This window comes from Leptodactylus fuscus, chromosome 9 (assembly GCF_031893055.1).
Source record: "Leptodactylus fuscus isolate aLepFus1 chromosome 9, aLepFus1.hap2, whole genome shotgun sequence".
Lineage (NCBI taxonomy): Eukaryota > Metazoa > Chordata > Amphibia > Anura > Leptodactylidae > Leptodactylus > Leptodactylus fuscus.
This window is the reverse complement of record NC_134273.1, coordinates 46,223,534-46,242,924: the sequence shown is the minus strand read 5'-3', so window position 1 is coordinate 46,242,924 and position 19,391 is coordinate 46,223,534. Positions and strand designations below refer to the sequence as shown.

Sequence of the window (19,391 nt, the reverse complement as noted above, 5' to 3'; positions counted from 1 at the left end):
TAACCACGTAGTTACCGATAGCTTAGGTACACAGAACAAAAATTGCCTATACTTCGGATTCAATAACTGAAGATTTCCAAAACACTATTAGAAGAACAATGTGGCATGAACTCCACAATAAAGCCTATGGATTTACAATGTGATGTTTCCTGTAAGCGTTAGGGCTGCTGAGTCAGAGTCACTTTTGGGTAGATTTGGGGAAAAGTCCAGCTTCCGAGGTTTGGCCTACTGTAAGTAGGTGCTAGAGTCAATACTTCTGTCTTCATGTCTACATATCTACACTGGCCTTTCCTGACAAACGTGAATAGCCTACTGAAGGGAAATCAGTTTGTCAAATCATGGCCAGAGTTTTACATCTATGAGTAGTTGAAAAGAAATGTCTGTCCAATGTTTTATTATTTATTAAAGCCAGACTGTGAAATGCACGACTTTTTTTCTAATCTGTTTTTCTTTTCTGATTGTAGATATTTGTAAATTGCATTTTATGGACATCTTACCTGAGCTTCTCCTTTGCTCTGCTACAAAACTTTTACTAATATGCTTTACAGCATAGTCCAGGCCATAGGCAGCAATAGTCTGAAGTAGACTCAATGAGGTCTATGGCAGGCATGCTCTGTGTAGAGAACTCGAGTACATAAACTGTGATATCATCTATTGTCAGTGTTGGATACAATGATGGGTTTTATCTATATAGGTATTATCTTCTATTGTAACCCTGTCTTATCTGCTGTAGCAGTCTTTGCAGGAGTCAGCTTATTTACTGAGGTAAATTAGGAGACTGCTGCAAAGAGTCAGTCTATTAGGTTTAGAGGCTGGAGTGAAAATTGCAAGATTTGATCTTTTTTTTTTCCATATCATATCTATATTTTTTTCAAAAATTCTTAAAAATATGATTTTACATATTATGTTAATATAATATGTTAATATAATAGAATATTAATCTAATATGTTTAAAAGATTCTTGTTACACAATTTATACTCTTTATTTACAAAAACCAAAATACTAATTTAAGGCCTGGTTCACATCTGCATTCGGGGAATCCACTTGGGTACCCCCCAAACAAAAACATAAGCATAAATAATTGGTTACCTAAGGAAACCCGTGTTCCCCACAGACTATTATGGGGTCCATATGGTTTCTGCACAAAACATGTGGAGAGAAAAGTGCTGCTTTTTAATACCACATTATTTGTGCAGAAAGAGTGGAAACCACACAGACCCCATTATAGTCTATGGGGTCTGCAGGTTTCCAGCAATTTTTTTATGCGTACAGGTTTCTGTTTGGGTGGTCCCCAAGCGGATTTCCCGAACAAGGATTTCCTCCATGGTTTAGATCCTTTGTCATCATGTCATATTAATATTACATCAGTATGCTGTGGTGTTCTATAGCGAGGTACTCTCTTCAAAGCTAAATTAGATGCATCTAAAATCTTAAACATCTGTCCCGAAATGTTATTCAGCTTTTTAAGCTACTCCCTGACTGGAGAGAATTTGACAAAAGTTGTGAGTTTTAAAAAAAAGTAGCCATTCATAAATGTGGAGTACAGCCCACTAGATAGGCTAACCACACCGACTTTCCCATCTACTTTTGAAAAGTAGGGCAAGTAGTACAAAAATCAAAAGTTTATTTTAAGTCCGTATTATGCGAATTTTTACACCAAATTCTGGAGTGCAGTGTTTGATAAATTCCCCAATTATCACGTATTGAGGTTTAAAGGCAAGTGTCATTGTGTAGCCAGCATTTCTTCCTTACCTGAGTCTATGGCACAGGGAAAGTGATAGCAGCAGACACAACCCTTATTGAAGCAACCTAGGGTGGCTCCAGGCTCCTGGCAGTGAGCACAGATCTAGGCAAAAAAAAATAAATAAAAAATTACAAGTATGATAGGTTAGACAAGGCAGCTAATGCCAAACATCAAACAAAGCAGACTTTAGACATCTTGCTACTGTGCCAAAACACTTAAATATCAAGAATACACAAAGCCTTGTGTGCCACATTGTTAGTTCCCAGAAGAGTGACCACTTTGTGGATCCAATCTACAAATTGGTCAATTCCATTTAATTCATTGTGGTATATTTTTTTTAAGGTTCAGTTTCCTTGGAACATTTATAAGAAACACTATAACATAACGTATTACTCATTGAGGGTGCAGACACATGGTGCAGAGCAGGCCGCACACTGGGCAGCCCGTTTTTGCATTTATTATAGCTTGCTGTACTGTTCTTGGCCGCCTGGATTTGCAGGTTTACTATAATACCAAAACTGCATTGCACATCTGTATCCGCATCAAAGTATATAATTGCTTCAGGAAATCCATATACTGACTTGAAGGAGGCTTTGGGTCATTGGGTGAGCAGCAGACAAATACACAATAGAAGAGGTGAAAATTAAAAACATGGTATTGGAAAAGAGCAGCAGTGTTTCTGAGGTATTGAATTTAGTGTTATTAACCACTTCCCAAAGCAGCTTTTTTTTTTTTTTCTTTAAACTCCCCACCTTCCGAAAGCCATAATATTTTTCTGTTCACAGAGCCTTAGTGAAGCGATGTGCGATGTACGATGTACTGGGAAGCTGGAACAAAAATCAGAATGGGGTGACTCTCCTTCCTGCTGCTGCCAGTGGAACCTGAGCACCAAACACTGTGTGGAGAACCAAAACTGGAGACAAAGTGCCAACTTGGTGAGCCTCTGAGACTGGTTTCACAGAGACTGCTTGGTGCTGATTAGAGTCCATCTGTAATAGCAGAAGGACCTGTGGGCACATGACCATTCTGGGAAGAACCTATCACTAACGGTCAGATATTATCTCATATGTACTACTCACCATGGACCACATATACCACTGACCACTAGAATGGGTGCTTCAAGCAGATAGAATACTGATTGATTTGCACTTGAAAAAAGGCTTATACAGCCCGAAACATGTTGTTTCCACAATTTATCCATTTGGGTGAGTGATGTCTTCTGCCTGTCTACCAACGAGGCCGGTCCATTGCCTTTACTGTCCTGACGCCCTTTTGATGGATCCAAGCTGCTACCCACCCACTACTTATTGGTTGTTACGCCAGATAGGTTGTTGTGACTCACACAACCTAACCAAGTGAGCAGTCACCTGTTTGCTTATCCACATTTTCATGCCCAGTGATAATACACCAGGATTGGCTCAGTGCTTTTGTTCTCTTTTTGTTATAGCCATCTTTTCTAATCCTGCACAACCCCTTTAAACTTTTCCTAACCACAGTCTCACAAGTTAGGCAGAATGGGGGATAGTGGATCAGTTTAAGCAGATTTAACCCCTTCCCAACATCTGCCATACTAATACGGTGGATGCAAGGAGTTTAAATATAGCAGCAGTTCAGAAGCTGAGCAACTGCCATAGCCGCTAGATCTGTACTGTATTATACAGCAGAGACCTGGTGGCAATGCCCACTATAAGTGCCCACACTGCTTGTGGGCAATTAACCCCTCTGATGCCTTGGTCAAAGCACCATTCACCCCATGGCACCCATTTTGTGTTGGATCACTACCCCAGAACAAAATTCAGGGACAGTGATCCATTATCATGACTGCTGGCTACTGAAGGCTCCCAAGCTCGTCATAAACGTTTGAAAAAACACTATATATAATTTGTTATCTCCATAATCATACAAACCCATGGAATACAGGTGACATGTCACTTTGGTTGCACAGCGAACAACAAAGAAAATGCTTAACAGTAGTGTAAATGCAGTTTTTCACTTATTCTGCCCATTCTGAATTTTTTTCAAGCTTCCCAGTACATCATTTGTAATATTAAGTAGTAGCATTACAAAGTACAATTTATCCTGCAAAAAGTAAGCCCTCCTACAGCTATGAATGGAATGATAAAAAAAAAAAGCCAAGGCTTTTGGAAGGAATTGAGTGAAAAACGAAAAATCAAAAAATGATTGTAGCAATAAAGGGGCTAATGAATACACTGTTATACCAAAACTTTTACAGGAGTTGTTCTGGCCCTAGTAGGGCATTTGGACTTAGACAGAGCTCCTTTACTTGCTGTCTCCCCTCTAGGAGTCAGAAAAAAGCTGTCCTGTAAGAATGACTTAGTAAACTGGCTTGACTTAAGCAGGGAAAATGCAGGAACAGGGTTAAACTTGGACTATAAAGGTGATCCTTCTCTTTATTAATGGCACAGGAATATAGCCCAAACGTAAAGGGTTTGCTTTAGTATCCAGTTGAGGCTCTGTTCACTTCTTTTTCTTCTACTGAAGATCTACATTTGGAGCCCGACAGAAGGCTGAGAAATGAATGAGACAATGCTGGAAGACTTTTTACTACTGCTAGTAGAGGATATGGAGGTGAAAAGATGAATTTACTGATGAATCTGCACTGCTTGCATGACCCCTCGACCCTAATCTATGCTTGGGCTGGGCAATTAAACGAAAAATAGCTAAAAGTCAGTTCAATTAATCTTTTCTCACAGCAATTATTTCAATTATTTTTCATGTCATCTTATCTCACACTATCACAGACTAATGGATATCTCTAACTGTCTATTAAAGAGGACCTTTCACCACCTGGGGCACATGCAGTTTTATACACCCCTAGAAAGCAGACAGAATTCAGCGAACTAACGGCTTTCACATTCTGTGCCCCAGTGAAGAGCTATCAGTGCTGTTACCGTAGCTCTTCACTGAGTCAGTCACAGCAGCGTCTATAGTGCTGTACTGTGAGAGGGGGCGTTTCTTACCGCCCAGCGATGACGCTGAGGAGCGCACCCCCCCCCCCCCCCTACTTGTCTATGGACAAGTACTATCAGGAGGGGAAGGAGGCGTGAAGAAGGGCACTCCTGACTGTCAGAAACGCCCTTCTGACAGTAAAGGGCTACGGTACCGGCACCACAGAGCGTGAAAGCCAATCTTTCTAGCGGTGTACAAAACCACATTTGCCCCAGGTGGTGAAAGGTCCTCTTTAAAGTGTATGGACAATTTGGATTATACGTGTTAGAAAGTCTAAAGAGTGCAGGTAGACAGACCAAGATACATTGATCAGGTTACAGTGCTTAGATGAGCAGGTGAAGTGATCAAATGCAACTCAAAAAATAAATAAAATCACACAAAAAAAAGGAAGTATTGCATTTCTTTCAATTCCCCACAGCTCTCATTCCAGTGCTTCCCAAGTTCGAGTTGGTTTATGTTTCAGTTGCCCCCAGATTCATGTACTGCAAGGAACCAGGAAGCAAAGACCAGCAGATAATTGGGAAGATGGGCAACTTGACTGTCAAGGAAACAGCAATACCCTTCTATAGGTTGTTTAAATTCTTCTTTAGAAATTTTACCTTCCACAAGACCCCTTTAATGACTTAAAACCTTTCACTCCTGTGTCCCGGGAAACAAGACAAACATTAACAAAGTGCAGGACAAAGCGGTAACATTTGCGGATGTTAAAAAGCTTCTTTAGAGGGATTTTTTTCTTTTTTAAACTGTATTTATAAAATCTCAAATCACATAGCATGCCATACAGATCTTTCACTGTTTGACATAAGGAGATAAAGAAAGTTAACATGCGAGAGGCTAAATTAAAATAACTTTTACTAAGAGACTTTCTAAAGAAAGTGTGAATATTGGCCACTTTTACAACAGGATAAACTACAGGACCTATTATCACTATATTCTAACTTCGTTTTTAGGAATGCTGAATCATTGTGAAAAATTCATGTCCCACTGATTAAAGCAAAAAATGGAGAGTAAAGATGGCAAAACTACCACCAAATCCAAGGAATTTATTGAAAGAAAAAAACCCATGTGTGTTTTATTCCATATGGCAAATGCAACATATACTGCACCCTGGGTTGTAACTGAAGAGACAGGCAATATGCAGCGGACACAGCTAGGTCTGATATTAAAAGACCTGAAAGGTGCAAATATGGCAGCAGCCTGCAGAGTCAGGAGAGGGGATCATTTCCTTTAGTGATGGCAGTGCCTATTTAAGGAAAGCACTCACATAGATACACATCGCTTAGGGGCCACACGGTGGCTCAGTGGTTAGCACTGCAGCCTTGCAGCGCTGGAGTCCTGGTGTTCAAATCCCGCCAAGGGCAAAAAACCATCTGCAAGGAGTTTGTATGTTCTCCCCGTGTTTGCATGGATTTCCATCCCATATTCCAAAAAAGACATACTGATAGGGAAACAATGTACATTGTGAGCTCTATGTGGGGTTCACAATCTACATAAAAAAAAAAAAAAAAAAAAAAAAAAAAATAGATACACATCGCTTAGGGGGCATTCACACTACCGTTGGTGTCTGCTCAGCAGTGAGCGTGGCTATTGTCTGTACAAGATTTTAGCAACGGACACTAGCTGGTCCGTTTGCAATTTCCATTCATTTCAATAGGATTTTATCTTGTGTCCGTTTACAACCATATCCGTTTTTTCAAGTGGACAAAAAAATCCTACATGCTGGACTTTCTGTCCGTTTGAAAAAACGGACAGTAAGTGTCCATATTTTTATTTTAACATTGATGTCTATGGGTAACGGACATACAACGAACAGTAACTGATAGCCGTCAGTTAGGGAGCGTTCACACTATCGTCGGTGTCTGACAGATAGTGTCCGCTGCTAATGTCCGTTCAAAATCTTGTGCGGACATTAGCAGCGGACACTAGCTGTGTCCATGACATTTTTCATTGATTTAAATGGAGATCGGGTGCGTTCTTTTACTGTCCATGCCTGTCCGTTCCCAAAGATGTCCAACTTTTCAAGCAGACAGCAAAACCCAACATGTAGGTTTTTTCTGTCCGCTTGAAAAGTCGGACATCTTTGGGAACGGACAGTTAAGGACAGGCACGGACTGTAAAAGAACACACCCGATGTCCATTTAAATCAATGAAAAATGTCATGGACACAGCTAATGTCCGATGCTAATGTCCGCACAAGATTTTGAACGGACCTTAGCAGCGGACACTACCTGTCGGACACAGACGGTAGTGTGAACACCCTCTAACTAATGTGTCCGTTTTTTTTTTTAACTGATCCATTACTGTCTGTTATGATAGGTGTCCGTTTTTGTTTTTTTTCTTTTAAACAGACACCTTCATAACAGAATCCAATGGTAGTGTGAACCCTGCTTTAGTAAAGAGCCAAAAACAAACGTGGTTTATGTATCGGATGGACTGAGATTAGAGATGAGCGAACAGTGTTCTATCGAACACATGTTCGATCGGATATCAGGGTGTTCGCCATGTTCGAATCGAATCGAACACCACGTGGTAAAGTGCGCCAAAATTCGATTCCCCTCCCACCTTCCCTGGCGCCTTTTTTGCACCAATAACAGCGCAGGGGAGGTGGGACAGGAACTACGACACTGGGGGCATTGAAAAAAATTGGAAAAAGTCATTGGCTGCCGAAATCAGGTGACCTCCATTTTAGACGAATAGTGGATTTCAAATCCGGGTCATATGAGAATGTGAACTTTGTGACTATGAGACAGGGATAGCTGTACAGGCAGGGATAGCTAGGGATAACCTTTATTTAGGGGGGAATGTTATTAAAAATAACTTTTTGGGGCTCTATCGGGTGTTTAATTGTGATTTTTGTGAGATAAACTTTTTCCCATAGGGATGCATTGGCCAGCGCTGATTGGCCGAATTCCGTACTCTGGCCAATCAGTGCTGGCCAATGCATTCTATTAGCTTGATGAAGCAGAGTGTGCACAAGGGTTCAAGCGCACCCTCGGCTCTGATGTAGCAGAGCCGAGGCTGCACAAGGGTTCAAGCGCACCCTCGGCTCTGATGTAGGAGAGCCGAGGGTGCACTTGAACCCTTGTGCACCCTCAGCTCTGCTACATCAGAGCCGAGGGTGCGCTTGAACCCTTGTGCACACTCTGCTTCATCAAGCTAATAGAATGCATTGGCCAGCGCTGATTGGCCAATGTATTCTATTAGCCTGATGAAGTAGAGCTGAATGTGTGTGCTAAGCACACACATTCAGCTCTACTTCATCGGGCTAATAGAATGCATTGGCCAGCGCTGATTGGCCAGAGTACGGAACTCGACCAATCAGCGCTGGCTCTGCTGGAGGAGGCGGAGTCTAAGATCGCTCCACACCAGTCTCCATTCAGGTCCGACCTTAGACTCCGCCTCCTCCGGCAGAGCCAGCGCTGATTGGCCGAAGGCTGGCCAATGCATTCCTATGCGAATGCAGAGACTTAGCAGTGCTGAGTCAGTTTTGCTCAACTACACATCTGATGCACACTCGGCACTGCTACATCAGATGTAGCAATCTGATGTAGCAGAGCCGAGGGTGCACTAGAACCCCTGTGCAAACTCAGTTCACGCTAATAGAATGCATTGGCCAGCGCTGATTGGCCAATGCATTCTATTAGCCCGATGAAGTAGAGCTGAATGTGTGTGCTAAGCACACACATTCAGCACTGCTTCATCAAGCCAATACAATGCATTAGCCAGTGCTGATTGGCCAGAGTACGGAATTCGGCCAATCAGCGCTGGCTCTGCTGGAGGAGGCGGAGTCTAAGGTCGCTCCACACCAGTCTCCATTCAGGTCCGACCTTAGACTCCGCCTCCTCCGGCAGAGCCAGCGCTGATTGGCCGAAGGCTGGCCAATGCATTCCTATGCGAATGCATACTTAGCAGTGCTGAGTCAGTTTTGCTCAACTACACATCTGATGCACACTCGGCACTGCTACATCAGATGTAGCAATCTGATGTAGCAGAGCCGAGGGTGCACTAGAACCCCTGTGCAAACTCAGTTCACGCTAATAGAATGCATTGGCCAGCGCTGATTGGCCAATGCATTCTATTAGCCCGATGAAGTAGAGCTGAATGTGTGTGCTAAGCACACACATTCAGCACTGCTTCATCAAGCCAATACAATGCATTAGCCAGTGCTGATTGGCCAGAGTACGGAATTCGGCCAATCAGCGCTGGCTCTGCTGGAGGAGGCGGAGTCTAAGATCGCTCCACACCAGTCTCCATTCAGGTCCGACCTTAGACTCCGCCTCCTCCAGCAGAGCCAGCGCTGATTGGTCGAGTTCCGTACTCTGGCCAATCAGCGCTGGCCAATGCATTCTATTAGCCCGATGAAGTAGAGCTGAATGTGTGTGCTTAGCACACACATTCAGCTCTACTTCATCGGGCTAATAGAATGCATTGGCCAGCGCTGATTGGCCGAATTCCGTACTCTGGCCAATCAGCACTGGCTAATGCATTGTATTGGCTTGATGAAGCAGTGCTGAATGTGTGTGCTTAGCACACACATTCAGCTCTACTTCATCGGGCTAATAGAATGCATTGGCCAATCAGCGCTGGCCAATGCATTCTATTAGCGTGAACTGAGTTTGCACAGGGGTTCTAGTGCACCCTCGGCTCTGCTACATCAGATTGCTACATCTGATGTAGCAGTGCCGAGTGTGCATCAGATGTGTAGTTGAGCAAAACTGACTCAGCACTGCTAAGTCTGCATTCGCATAGGAATGCATTGGCCAGCCTTCGGCCAATCAGCGCTGGCTCTGCCGGAGGAGGCGGAGTCTAAGGTCGGACCTGAATGGAGACTGGTGTGGAGCGACCTTAGACTCCGCCTCCTCCAGCAGAGCCAGCGCTGATTGGCCGAATTCCGTACTCTGGCCAATCAGCACTGGCTAATGCATTGTATTGGCTTGATGAAGCAGTGCTGAATGTGTGTGCTTAGCACACACATTCAGCTCTACTTCATCGGGCTAATAGAATGCATTGGCCAGCGCTGATTGGCCGAATTCCGTACTCTGGCCAATCAGCACTGGCTAATGCATTGTATTGGCTTGATGAAGCAGTGCTGAATGTGTGTGCTTAGCACACACATTCAGCTCTACTTCATCGGGCTAATAGAATGCATTGGCCAATCAGCGCTGGCCAATGCATTCTATTAGCGTGAACTGAGTTTGCACAGGGGTTCTAGTGCACCCTCGGCTCTGCTACATCAGATTGCTACATCTGATGTAGCAGTGCCGAGTGTGCATCAGATGTGTAGTTGAGCAAAACTGACTCAGCACTGCTAAGTCTGCATTCGCATAGGAATGCATTGGCCAGCCTTCGGCCAATCAGCGCTGGCTCTGCCGGAGGAGGCGGAGTCTAAGGTCGGACCTGAATGGAGACTGGTGTGGAGCTATCTTAGACTCCGCCTCCTCCAGCAGAGCCAGCGCTGATTGGTCGAGTTCCGTACTCTGGCCAATCAGCACTGGCCAATGCATTTCTATGGGGAAAAGTTAGCTTGCGAAAATCGCAAACTGACAGGGATTTCCATGAAATAAAGTGACTTTTATGCCCCCAGACATGCTTCCCCTGCTGTCCCAGTGTCATTCCAGGGTGTTGGTATCATTTCCTGGGGTGTCATAGTGGACTTGGTGACCCTCCAGACACGAATTTGGGTTTCCCCCTTAACGAGTTTATGTTCCCCATAGACTATAATGGGGTTCGAAACCCATTCGAACACTCGAACAGTGAGCGGCTGTTCGAATCGAATTTCGAACCTCGAACATTTTAGTGTTCGCTCATCTCTAACTGAGATCTATACATTCTCATAAGATTTTAGTGGCAGTGAAGTAATTTAACTGAATAAACTGTCTGCATCTGCTTCAAGAGAGTACATGGGCATTACGGCCAGAGTGCTTCCATAGAAGAGGACAGACTGACTGTGCTCTACTTTCTTAGGGCTAGTTCACACGTGGGCAAAGGGGAGGTTTTTGACAGCGGAATTCGCTTCAAAAACCTCTCCTTTAACATGGTGGTCTATGTAGACCACTAGCTTTTTTTTTCCTCCTAGCGTTTTCCGCCTGAAGAAGCGACATGACCTTTCTTCAGGCGGAAAACGCCTGAAGAATTGCATAGAAGTGAATGGGAGGCGGTTTTCGCCTGCAGTTTCTATAGCACATATAGGAAAAAAAAACCCTAGTGAAAACCGCTAGCGAAAACCGCGTCAAAAACCGCGTGGAATGCAAAAAACAGCGTAAAAAAAACTCCTCGAGGTTTTTTACCTCGCACAAATAAGCTAGGCGGTTTTCACGTGTGAACTGACCCTTATTTTGGTTACTGGACAAATGCTATAATTTGGACACTTGTAGCTTACAGGTAGTGTAACATCAAAGTGTATCCTATTTTTTCACTGGATAATCCACTCTTCAGGGTTTGGTGCACTTGACAGTCTTGTTTACGGACATCTAGAGTTGGTTTCATTAGTGGTAGATATACATGTGGTAAACAACTTTCTACCAGAAGACCCTAAACATCTATTTAGACATATGTGTTATACCTTTGGTGCAAAGGAATACTTTGTTGTAACTATCTAACCATCTGATAACTAATCTACTTGCTAGCTGCTAATTGTTCAGTTGTTTGGTTTTAGCTTTCCTAAAGAACCCGTAAAAGGTTAAAAGGGCTCTATCATCGGGAAAAGTCATTTTTAACTAATCACATCCTTGCATAGGCTTTAGAAAGTCAATTCCACACCTACCTTTAGTATGTAGATTACCTCAGTGGTTTCTGAATAAGTCCGTTTTTATTCATATGCTAATTAGACTGGTGCACGATACATTGTGCACTCCTCTCCTATTGATTCCTATGGGTAGCTGCTGCTGATGACTCAGCTCCCTGTTTGCACACACACATAGGAGATAATAGGAGAGACGAGTGCTGCTGGGAACTTCCTGTGCTGGCTGGAAGCTCATTAGGATATGAATAAAAACAGACTTATTCAGAAACCACTGAGGCAATCTACATACTAAAGGTAGGTGTGGAATAGCATTTCTAAAACCTATGCAAGGATGTGATGAGTTAAAAATGACTTTTCCCAGCGATAGAGCCCCTATAAGTATTTTTTTTTCTTTTTAAAACAAAAACGCATCAGGACGTTGAAAAATACATATCCAAAGTATCTGAAATCCTGCTTCCTAGAACATGTACTGTACACAGAATTTCTTACCTTGACTGCTCTTTCAAATCCTCACACTTTGTCACTTCTACTCAATCCACAAACCCCTATTTTACTCCTTAATGTTTAAATTACTTTGTTTCATTCGTGTATATTATCTTACATGCACGTATGACATTCTTCCTATTCTTGTAGCACCCCACCCACCCATGTTGCTTCTCATAACAAATACCACATTTTTTACATTAGCAGATTTGACTTACTGAGTTCACTTACCATTTCTCTGGCAACGTCAAAAGCCTCCTGCAATCCATACAATCGTCCACAAACAAAGTAGACACCATTGGCCCAAAGGACACATGCCTCATGCATCCAGAATTCATTGCTGTCAAGAGGTAGCTTGGGGATCTGAAATCCTTGGTCAGGAACTCCATCTGCATTAACTGATCCACTAGAGTCCAAAGAAACCAGTTCACAAGATTCAGTTGTCTTCCTACGGGAAGGTACAGCATGTCTTGAAGAAGCACAGTCTCCCGAACGATTTCGGCGTTTATATCGGGGATGCGCAGACAAACTGCGTTGTTCCCTGGCTTGCTGTGGCTCATCCTCCTCTTCATCAGAGTCACTCTTAGAACCATCCAATTCATCTTTATGTCGAACCTTCACTTTTTTGGGAGTTTCTGAAGACTTTTTGGGTGGTGGATTTTTGGACAAAGTAGATGCATATTCCTGTGTATAAAAAGGACCAAATAGGTCACCAAGATTCTTGTAGTTTGCCCATTTTCCACAGAAACAGCAGACAAGGTACCCAACTGATTCTGATTCTGTGACAGCTGGCCCCTGTACCATGAAGCTAGAGACTGGAACAGCTTTACTCTCAGTAGGTTGTGGAGATGTGGATCTTTGATCTTTTCGTACGGAAGTTACTTTTCTCCATCTCTGTTCCTCCTCTTCAGCATTGATAATGACACAAGCCAAGCCCAACTCTTCCTTGTTTTCCACATGGATATATGGGAAAAAGGATTTAGTTTTGGTCTCAGTTTTGTCAAGGGTTTGATTGGCATACTTTAATTTGATTTCTGGTTCTATAGGAGCCACTATAGGAACTGCTTGCTTACCCCTTCTCCTTCTAGTAGTTCCCGGTTGCTTCCTTCTTTCCCTTCGCCTTCTTTTTGGTTTGGGTTCAGACTCTAAGACCTGCTCTGCAACTGCCTGCGTTTGTTGGGGAGGAGGAAGAGGTGTCAGGCTTGTTGCAATAGCAGACTGATGATGCTGCTGGTCTTGAACTTGCTGCGGAATATTCTGCTGCTGTTGCTGAAGCTGCTGCTGTTGTTGAAGCTGCTGCTGTTGTTGAAGCTGCTGCTGTTGTTGAAGCTGCTGCTGTTGTTGAAGCTGCTGCTGCTTTTTCTGCTTGTTAACACTGCCAATGGGACGACCTTTCTTTTTCCCAGATGGAAAGTATCCTTTTGGCGGTATGATAGCTTGCTTGGGGGTAACAGGACATGGTGGATTAACAACCTTCTCTTTGTCAGGCATTTCACAAGGCTGAAGCTGTGGCAATGAACATTTCTGTTCCAAAGCTGGAGAGTTGCCCCTTGCTTCCAAATAATGGTTGGCTGCTTGCTGTATTAAAGGTCCAGGCTGTGGGAGGTCTTTGGTTTCCATAAACTGTTCCTCAATTTCTTTTTTAATCTGTTTGTCGTCATTCAGAGGCCAAGCTTCAAAAGACTTTGGTGAAAGGTTTTGAATTTTTAAATCGTCATTGTTAGTAATATCTGGCACAGAATCCATTGTTCTTTCGGGTGTCTCTTTCATGGCACCACTTCCAGCCTCTGAACCCCTTCCCTTGAGAGACAATATATCATCAAGTGTTACAGGCTCAACAACACTCTCTGTGCTACTTGGGACTGCAGTCCGCCGAACATTAGGAGATGTAATTTTCTGCACTATGGCTTCCAACTTAAGACCTCTACCTTTGCGGGGAGGAAGAATTTTTGTCTTGGTTGGACTTGAAAGAGTCACAGCTGTTGGGCTTCGCTGCTCAGGACCAGATTTGGATTGCTCTTCTGTCATAGATAAAAATTCATTTTCAGTTCCTCTTGGTGATCGAATGTGTGATGTGAGTGTTCGTTCAGAACCTTCTTTAGAAGCGGCAACAACAGGACGTACTTTGTCATCAGGCAATTGCCTTTTGCTTGGAATAGGAGAGATAAATGAACGCACTTTCCTTCTCATAATTAAGGGGTTATGGTGAGATACATCCTCAGGCCCTGAATGACGATGAGCGTTACACCCAGATTTAGATAGTTCACTTTCACCTGATCTTGGACCATGTGTTTCAGAATCCCTAATGGGACCGAATGGCTTTTGATTTGCACTAGCTGGAGATCCAGATTTCTTTACAGGAGAAGATTGCCGTCCTAAGTGCCAACCTGCTGAGTCTCCTGGAGGTGTTTTTTGACTATTTCGTTTGAATTCCCCAGCTGTTAAAGTAGAACTAGTACAGTCACTCATACGTATCTGTCGACTGAAATCTAAGTTGCTGGGTTCATGGAATGAGCCTGACTGGCTATACGCTAACCCCTCATTTTCACTTCTAGCAGGACTTCGAACATGAAAAGAATCCTGTCTTGGGCTTTTTCTCTGCAATTCCTGACGATGTTGTGATGCTGAAAGTATAGCTTGAGCAGAACTTCCTAACCATTCTTTGTATTCCTCCTGCTGGTACATCTGTCTTTTGTAATGCAAAGAAGATGTAAATGATGGATGAGGCTCCCCATAAGAACTTGATCTTGAGTTAGTGTGATAACCAAGAGCAGGATTATCAGCATTCTGAAAAAAAGCAGAGTACAAAGCCTCTCTGCTTGCTCTCTCAGACAGACTCATTGTTGGATTCATGTGATGGATCTCTGATGAGCCACGACTTCTTCCTGGAGATAATTTCAATTTATCAGTAAGATCTTGAGATTGTGCAGGTGGTCTTCCTCGAGATCCTACTCTCCCAGTTCCTCTTTTGGGGTTAGATGAACGGCCATGTGAGCTATATTCTTGGTTGGAGTCCAATGTCATGGATCGTGGACTGGCATTTCCTCTGGGAGACTCTTTGGTGCTAAATGGGATACACTGCTCTCCTGCTCGTTTTCTAACCATTTTTGATGACTCCATATCTTCTCCCTTAGCAACTCCACTTTGACTATTTGACTTTTCTAATGACAACACTCCACTAGGCAAAATAACAGACTGTCCTGCTCTGCCATCTTGTGATCTTTCTTGACCAGATGCAACATGATGAGAAGTAGCTGGATCACGCACAAGCTGCCTAAGTGGGGAGATGTCACATATAACAGATCTTCTTTCTGAAGGACCACCACTGGGATCATGACAAGACGCTGCTGGTTCTCCCTCAAACTTTCTGGTGTTCGAATAATCTGCCAAATTGATTTGTTTGATTTCTGATGTTGGTTTTCTATCCCACTGTCCCCAGTGTGAGGATTCTAAATGCGGTGTTAAGGACTTTCCAATTATGCTGCGATTAGCTTGGTCATTGGCCTGGCTCATGAGAACATTGGGCCTCATTGGTACATCAGGACTTTCAGAAACTGGAGGTTGGTCTTGTGCATTTCTTACATATCTTCTTTCTTGTTGATGGTGCCCTTGAAGTACTTCCTGCAAAAGGCTTGGATATTTATCATTTCTTCCAGTTTTCCGTTCACTCTGCCCCCCGAAACCTCCTATATCTGAGTTTTTAGGCTGTTGGGGCAAACTAGATGTATTTCGAGAATTAGATGGTGCTTCCTTGAATCCAAAGCCAGCTCCCACAGGAGATTTATCACTTTCTATTAGAGGTATATTACCCTCATTACTCCCAGCATCAACAGTATTGGGTTCCCCATTCTGAGCATTTGGACAAGTCTCTGTGTCTTCCTCTTTTGCAGTTTCAGTCAATTCAGGCTCTGGGGTTGGATCATCATCATCATTAGTAATCAGTGTTGGAGCCTCATCTACTACTTTCTCTGATCTATTTGCAGTTTGCACAGTTTCAGTTGAAACAATAACGCCAACTGACTTTTCGCTTGGCTTGGAAATTTCCTGAAAGGTTTCTGCTGGCTCTGACACTGTATCAATATCTTGAACAGAAGTCTTTCCTGAAGGTTCATTCTGCCAGGTATGGACAGGTGAAGGAAGTTTTTCTGAAGGAGGTCCCTTGTAACCTGCTTCTGAGCTGGTGCTCTGGCCACTTAGCTGTCTTACCCTTTCACCTGGATCACCTGAACTACTGGAACAGCTGCCATCTAATGACTCTGCCATTGGAGATTTTAATTGCTCTTCAGCCTGGGAAGAAGTTTCAGAATTGGCACAGCTGTCAGTTTTCCGAGAAGTCCGTTTACCACCCTTTTTATGAGGTGCTAAAGCATCAGAAAGCAACATATGTTGAACCGTATTAGGCAAATTAGCAACCTGACTGCTAAGTGCACTGAGACTACTCAGCCCTGGATCTGTTAATCGCTTTTCATGTGGACTTTCTACACTATAACCTTTAAAACTTGTAATTTGTGTGTTAGGACTTAACTGTGGCATCATTGGCATTATACGGTTACGGGACTGAAGTTGGACATTTCCTTGACCACACTGAATATTTTCACTACTGGTCATCAGAGGTGATGGTGTGGAGCTGCAGCTAGGAGACTGTACTACAGAAGCAGCTGGAGAAGGATTAGAAATGGGGCTAAAGTTCTGCTGGAACTGCATAGGTGATCGGACAGGAACTTCAGATTGATTGTATTGTCCAGTCTGGTTTTGAGAGTGTAATTTAGAGGAGTTCGAGTACTGCATTAAATGAGAAGGGTTCTGCTGCTGTTGCTGCTGTCCCTGACTCCCTCCTTGAGGAATCTTCGCAGCTTCAAAGTTCTTTAAGTGCTGGCTAGTATAACTACTATACCCTTGCTGAGCCCCAAAGGAGGATCCGGATATATGACTTTCATATGGAGAGCTAGTACCTCCAGGACTGTAGCCTTCATAGTTTGATCCAGATTGTCCAAATCTCTGAGGAGGATAGGAGCTAGATGACCCAGGTGAAGACTGATAATGTTGGCCAAACTGCCCCATACGAAGTGGATATCCAGAAGGAGAGTTCAGATTTGCTGAACGTTGAATCTGCTGTAGATGTGAGGCTCCTGTGGATGCAGGTGTATTACCAGTTTGTGATATAGGCTGATGTGACTGATAAAGTTGATGTCTCAGCTGCTGACTTGGAACATGTGATGAATACTGTCCACCACCTGGAGAGAAGGACCCAGGAAAATCTTGTGAGTATTGAGAAAGACTAGCTGAAGAAGAAGGATGTCCTGCAAATTGGGTGTGGTGACTCTCTCTCGCATAGTGACTGCTGAAGCCTGGGCTGCTAGTACTGCTATTTGCTTGCGGTGGACCATAACTCTGCACTGGGCCAGACAGTCGTCGTTGCTGAGTCTGCCCCGCTGGGGCAGCTGTTTCTTTGTTGCCTAGGTAATAGAAATCACCTGATTCTTTGCGGTAAGCTTGGTAATTTTGCAGATTAGAGTTTTCTCCCGGAACTATAGTAGTAGGAGTGGTTGTTCCGCCTCTACGCCCTCCATAGCTGCCTTGGAATATTTGAGTCTGTTGTCGGGGGCTAAACTCTTCAAGCCTTGAGGTTCCATGAGTTTCTGGTGGATAATTTGGGGGTGTTCCATGGTAGTTGCTTTGCTCTCGGAAGGACTGCATGCTGACAAGTTTTCCCTTCCTATAATCAAATAAAAAATAAAGACACGTTTTACAACTATTAATGCCAAGAAATGCAAGCTATTAAGTGTTATTTTAGATTTTTTATCAACACATAAAACAATCAATTGGTCAATATCGTACAACTGCACTTCAATCTTTGAAAACATATATTACTATACATTATGAAAACTTTTGTGTCCACAGTTAGACATGTAATTATGTGAATGCCACACAACTCTAAATTTTAAGATTGTAAACCAATAGATTCCCTAGTTTGAACAGTGCTTAGGTATCCACAGAATTGTGCCCCAAACAGGATATCCATGAGTATGCAATTTATGCCTAATTGTACATCTCCATCTAACCATGGGAAGAATATGTAAATCTGTCTTCCATGATGTAAATAGGAAGACAGTGCCGCAGTCATGCAGCCCAATAGAGGGAACTCCCTTTAACATCATGCCCGACCTTCCCAGAGGCCTTTGTTGCAATGATGTGGGATTTTACTAAGTACAGTCCCTCATCCGAGGACAGCTGTTTCGATCTATTTGGATCTCTTCAGCCCGGTGTAGAGAAGACTGACTTGGCAGAGCTGAGAGGCTTCTAGACAGGGTTAAGGGGATATCGTCACTCCTTAGGGAGAGACCACCATGAAGGTGTGTGGAGTCTTATTAAGCCATAGACGCTCCACTGTGAGGGATCATGGGAAGAATATGCAAATCTGTCTTCCATGATGTAAATAGGAAGACAGTGCCTCAGTCATGCAGCCCACTATTTTACACACATCATTGCATTATGATATCCCCTTAAACCTGTCTACAAGCCTCTCACCTCTGCCAAGTCAGTCTTCTCTACGCCAGTAATCCACAATGAAAATACGTAGAAAGAAAGATTTTTTTTCTCAATGTGTAAATAAGAGCATCCTATACCAGGAATTGAAGTAAAACTATAAAAGTTATGCTCACTGGTTCACTGCCAATCTGGTCTTCTTCACTGGGTTTATTTACTAGGCAATCTTGTGCCCATACACCCCATGTTACCACTGCAATTAAATAGCTGACCACAGTGTCTTGTGCCACATACAGTGGTCAGTGACTGGCTTCAGAAGTCATGTGGGGTGATCACTGTAGCCAAGCAAACAGAATAGTAGTGGATTAAGTGTGGTGTACAAAATTAATGTAAAGCTAAACTCACTTTTATAAAAAAGGGAAAAAAAAAAAAAAGTGAGCTAGCACAGAGAGGAGGAATCAGGTATGCCTAAGTACAGACTAAAACTGATCATAGCTTGTGGTTAGAGGAGAAAGCCTGCATGGAATTTCATCACGCCAGGGCAGGGCTAACACAATTATGATAAAAATGTCAAATTAATTGATTTAGTGTAGTATAGCTTCATCTTATTCTACCACATTCCTGGCTTGGGGCAATATTACTAAATTTAAAGTAATTAGGGAAAAAAAAAAAAATTTGAAAAACAAAAAGTTTGTTACCATGTTAGCTGACTGAAAACCATTTAATAAAAGAAATGCCTTGCAGATGCCTAACGAAGCCAATATGGCGAAACGCACGTCGGGGTGCGTTTACACATGGCAAGGTCCTGATGTGAGTTATGTTTTATGTGGGTTTGAACGGGCACGTTTTGGAGATACATGTGCTTATGCTTTTTTGACAGTTATCATACTTCTTGTACTTTACAGGACCATATTCTGGCTTATATACTTTTTAATGTAGAGATATGTACACTTCGTCTTAGCATT

The 19,391-nt window shown here is 43.1% G+C and overlaps 2 protein-coding genes across 4 annotated transcripts in view; both read right to left on the bottom strand.

The window, feature by feature from the left end:
• Positions 1-19,391, bottom strand: part of LUC7L2 (LUC7 like 2, pre-mRNA splicing factor) — a 467,814-nt gene that overhangs the window by 96,753 nt on the left and 351,670 nt on the right. The window lies entirely within an intron of this gene.
• Positions 1-19,391, bottom strand: part of TCF20 (transcription factor 20) — an 80,814-nt gene that overhangs the window by 15,801 nt on the left and 45,622 nt on the right. For all 3 annotated transcript variants that reach the window (XM_075286320.1, XM_075286319.1, XM_075286321.1), the window contains exons 2-3: positions 12,172-17,656; positions 1,754-1,847 (exon numbers count right to left, since the gene is read on the bottom strand). In XM_075286320.1, coding sequence (XP_075142421.1) covers positions 1,754-1,847; positions 12,172-17,637 — 5,560 coding nt within the window. In that variant the 5' untranslated portion in view covers positions 17,638-17,656. The remainder of the gene's footprint in view (positions 1-1,753; positions 1,848-12,171; positions 17,657-19,391) is intronic.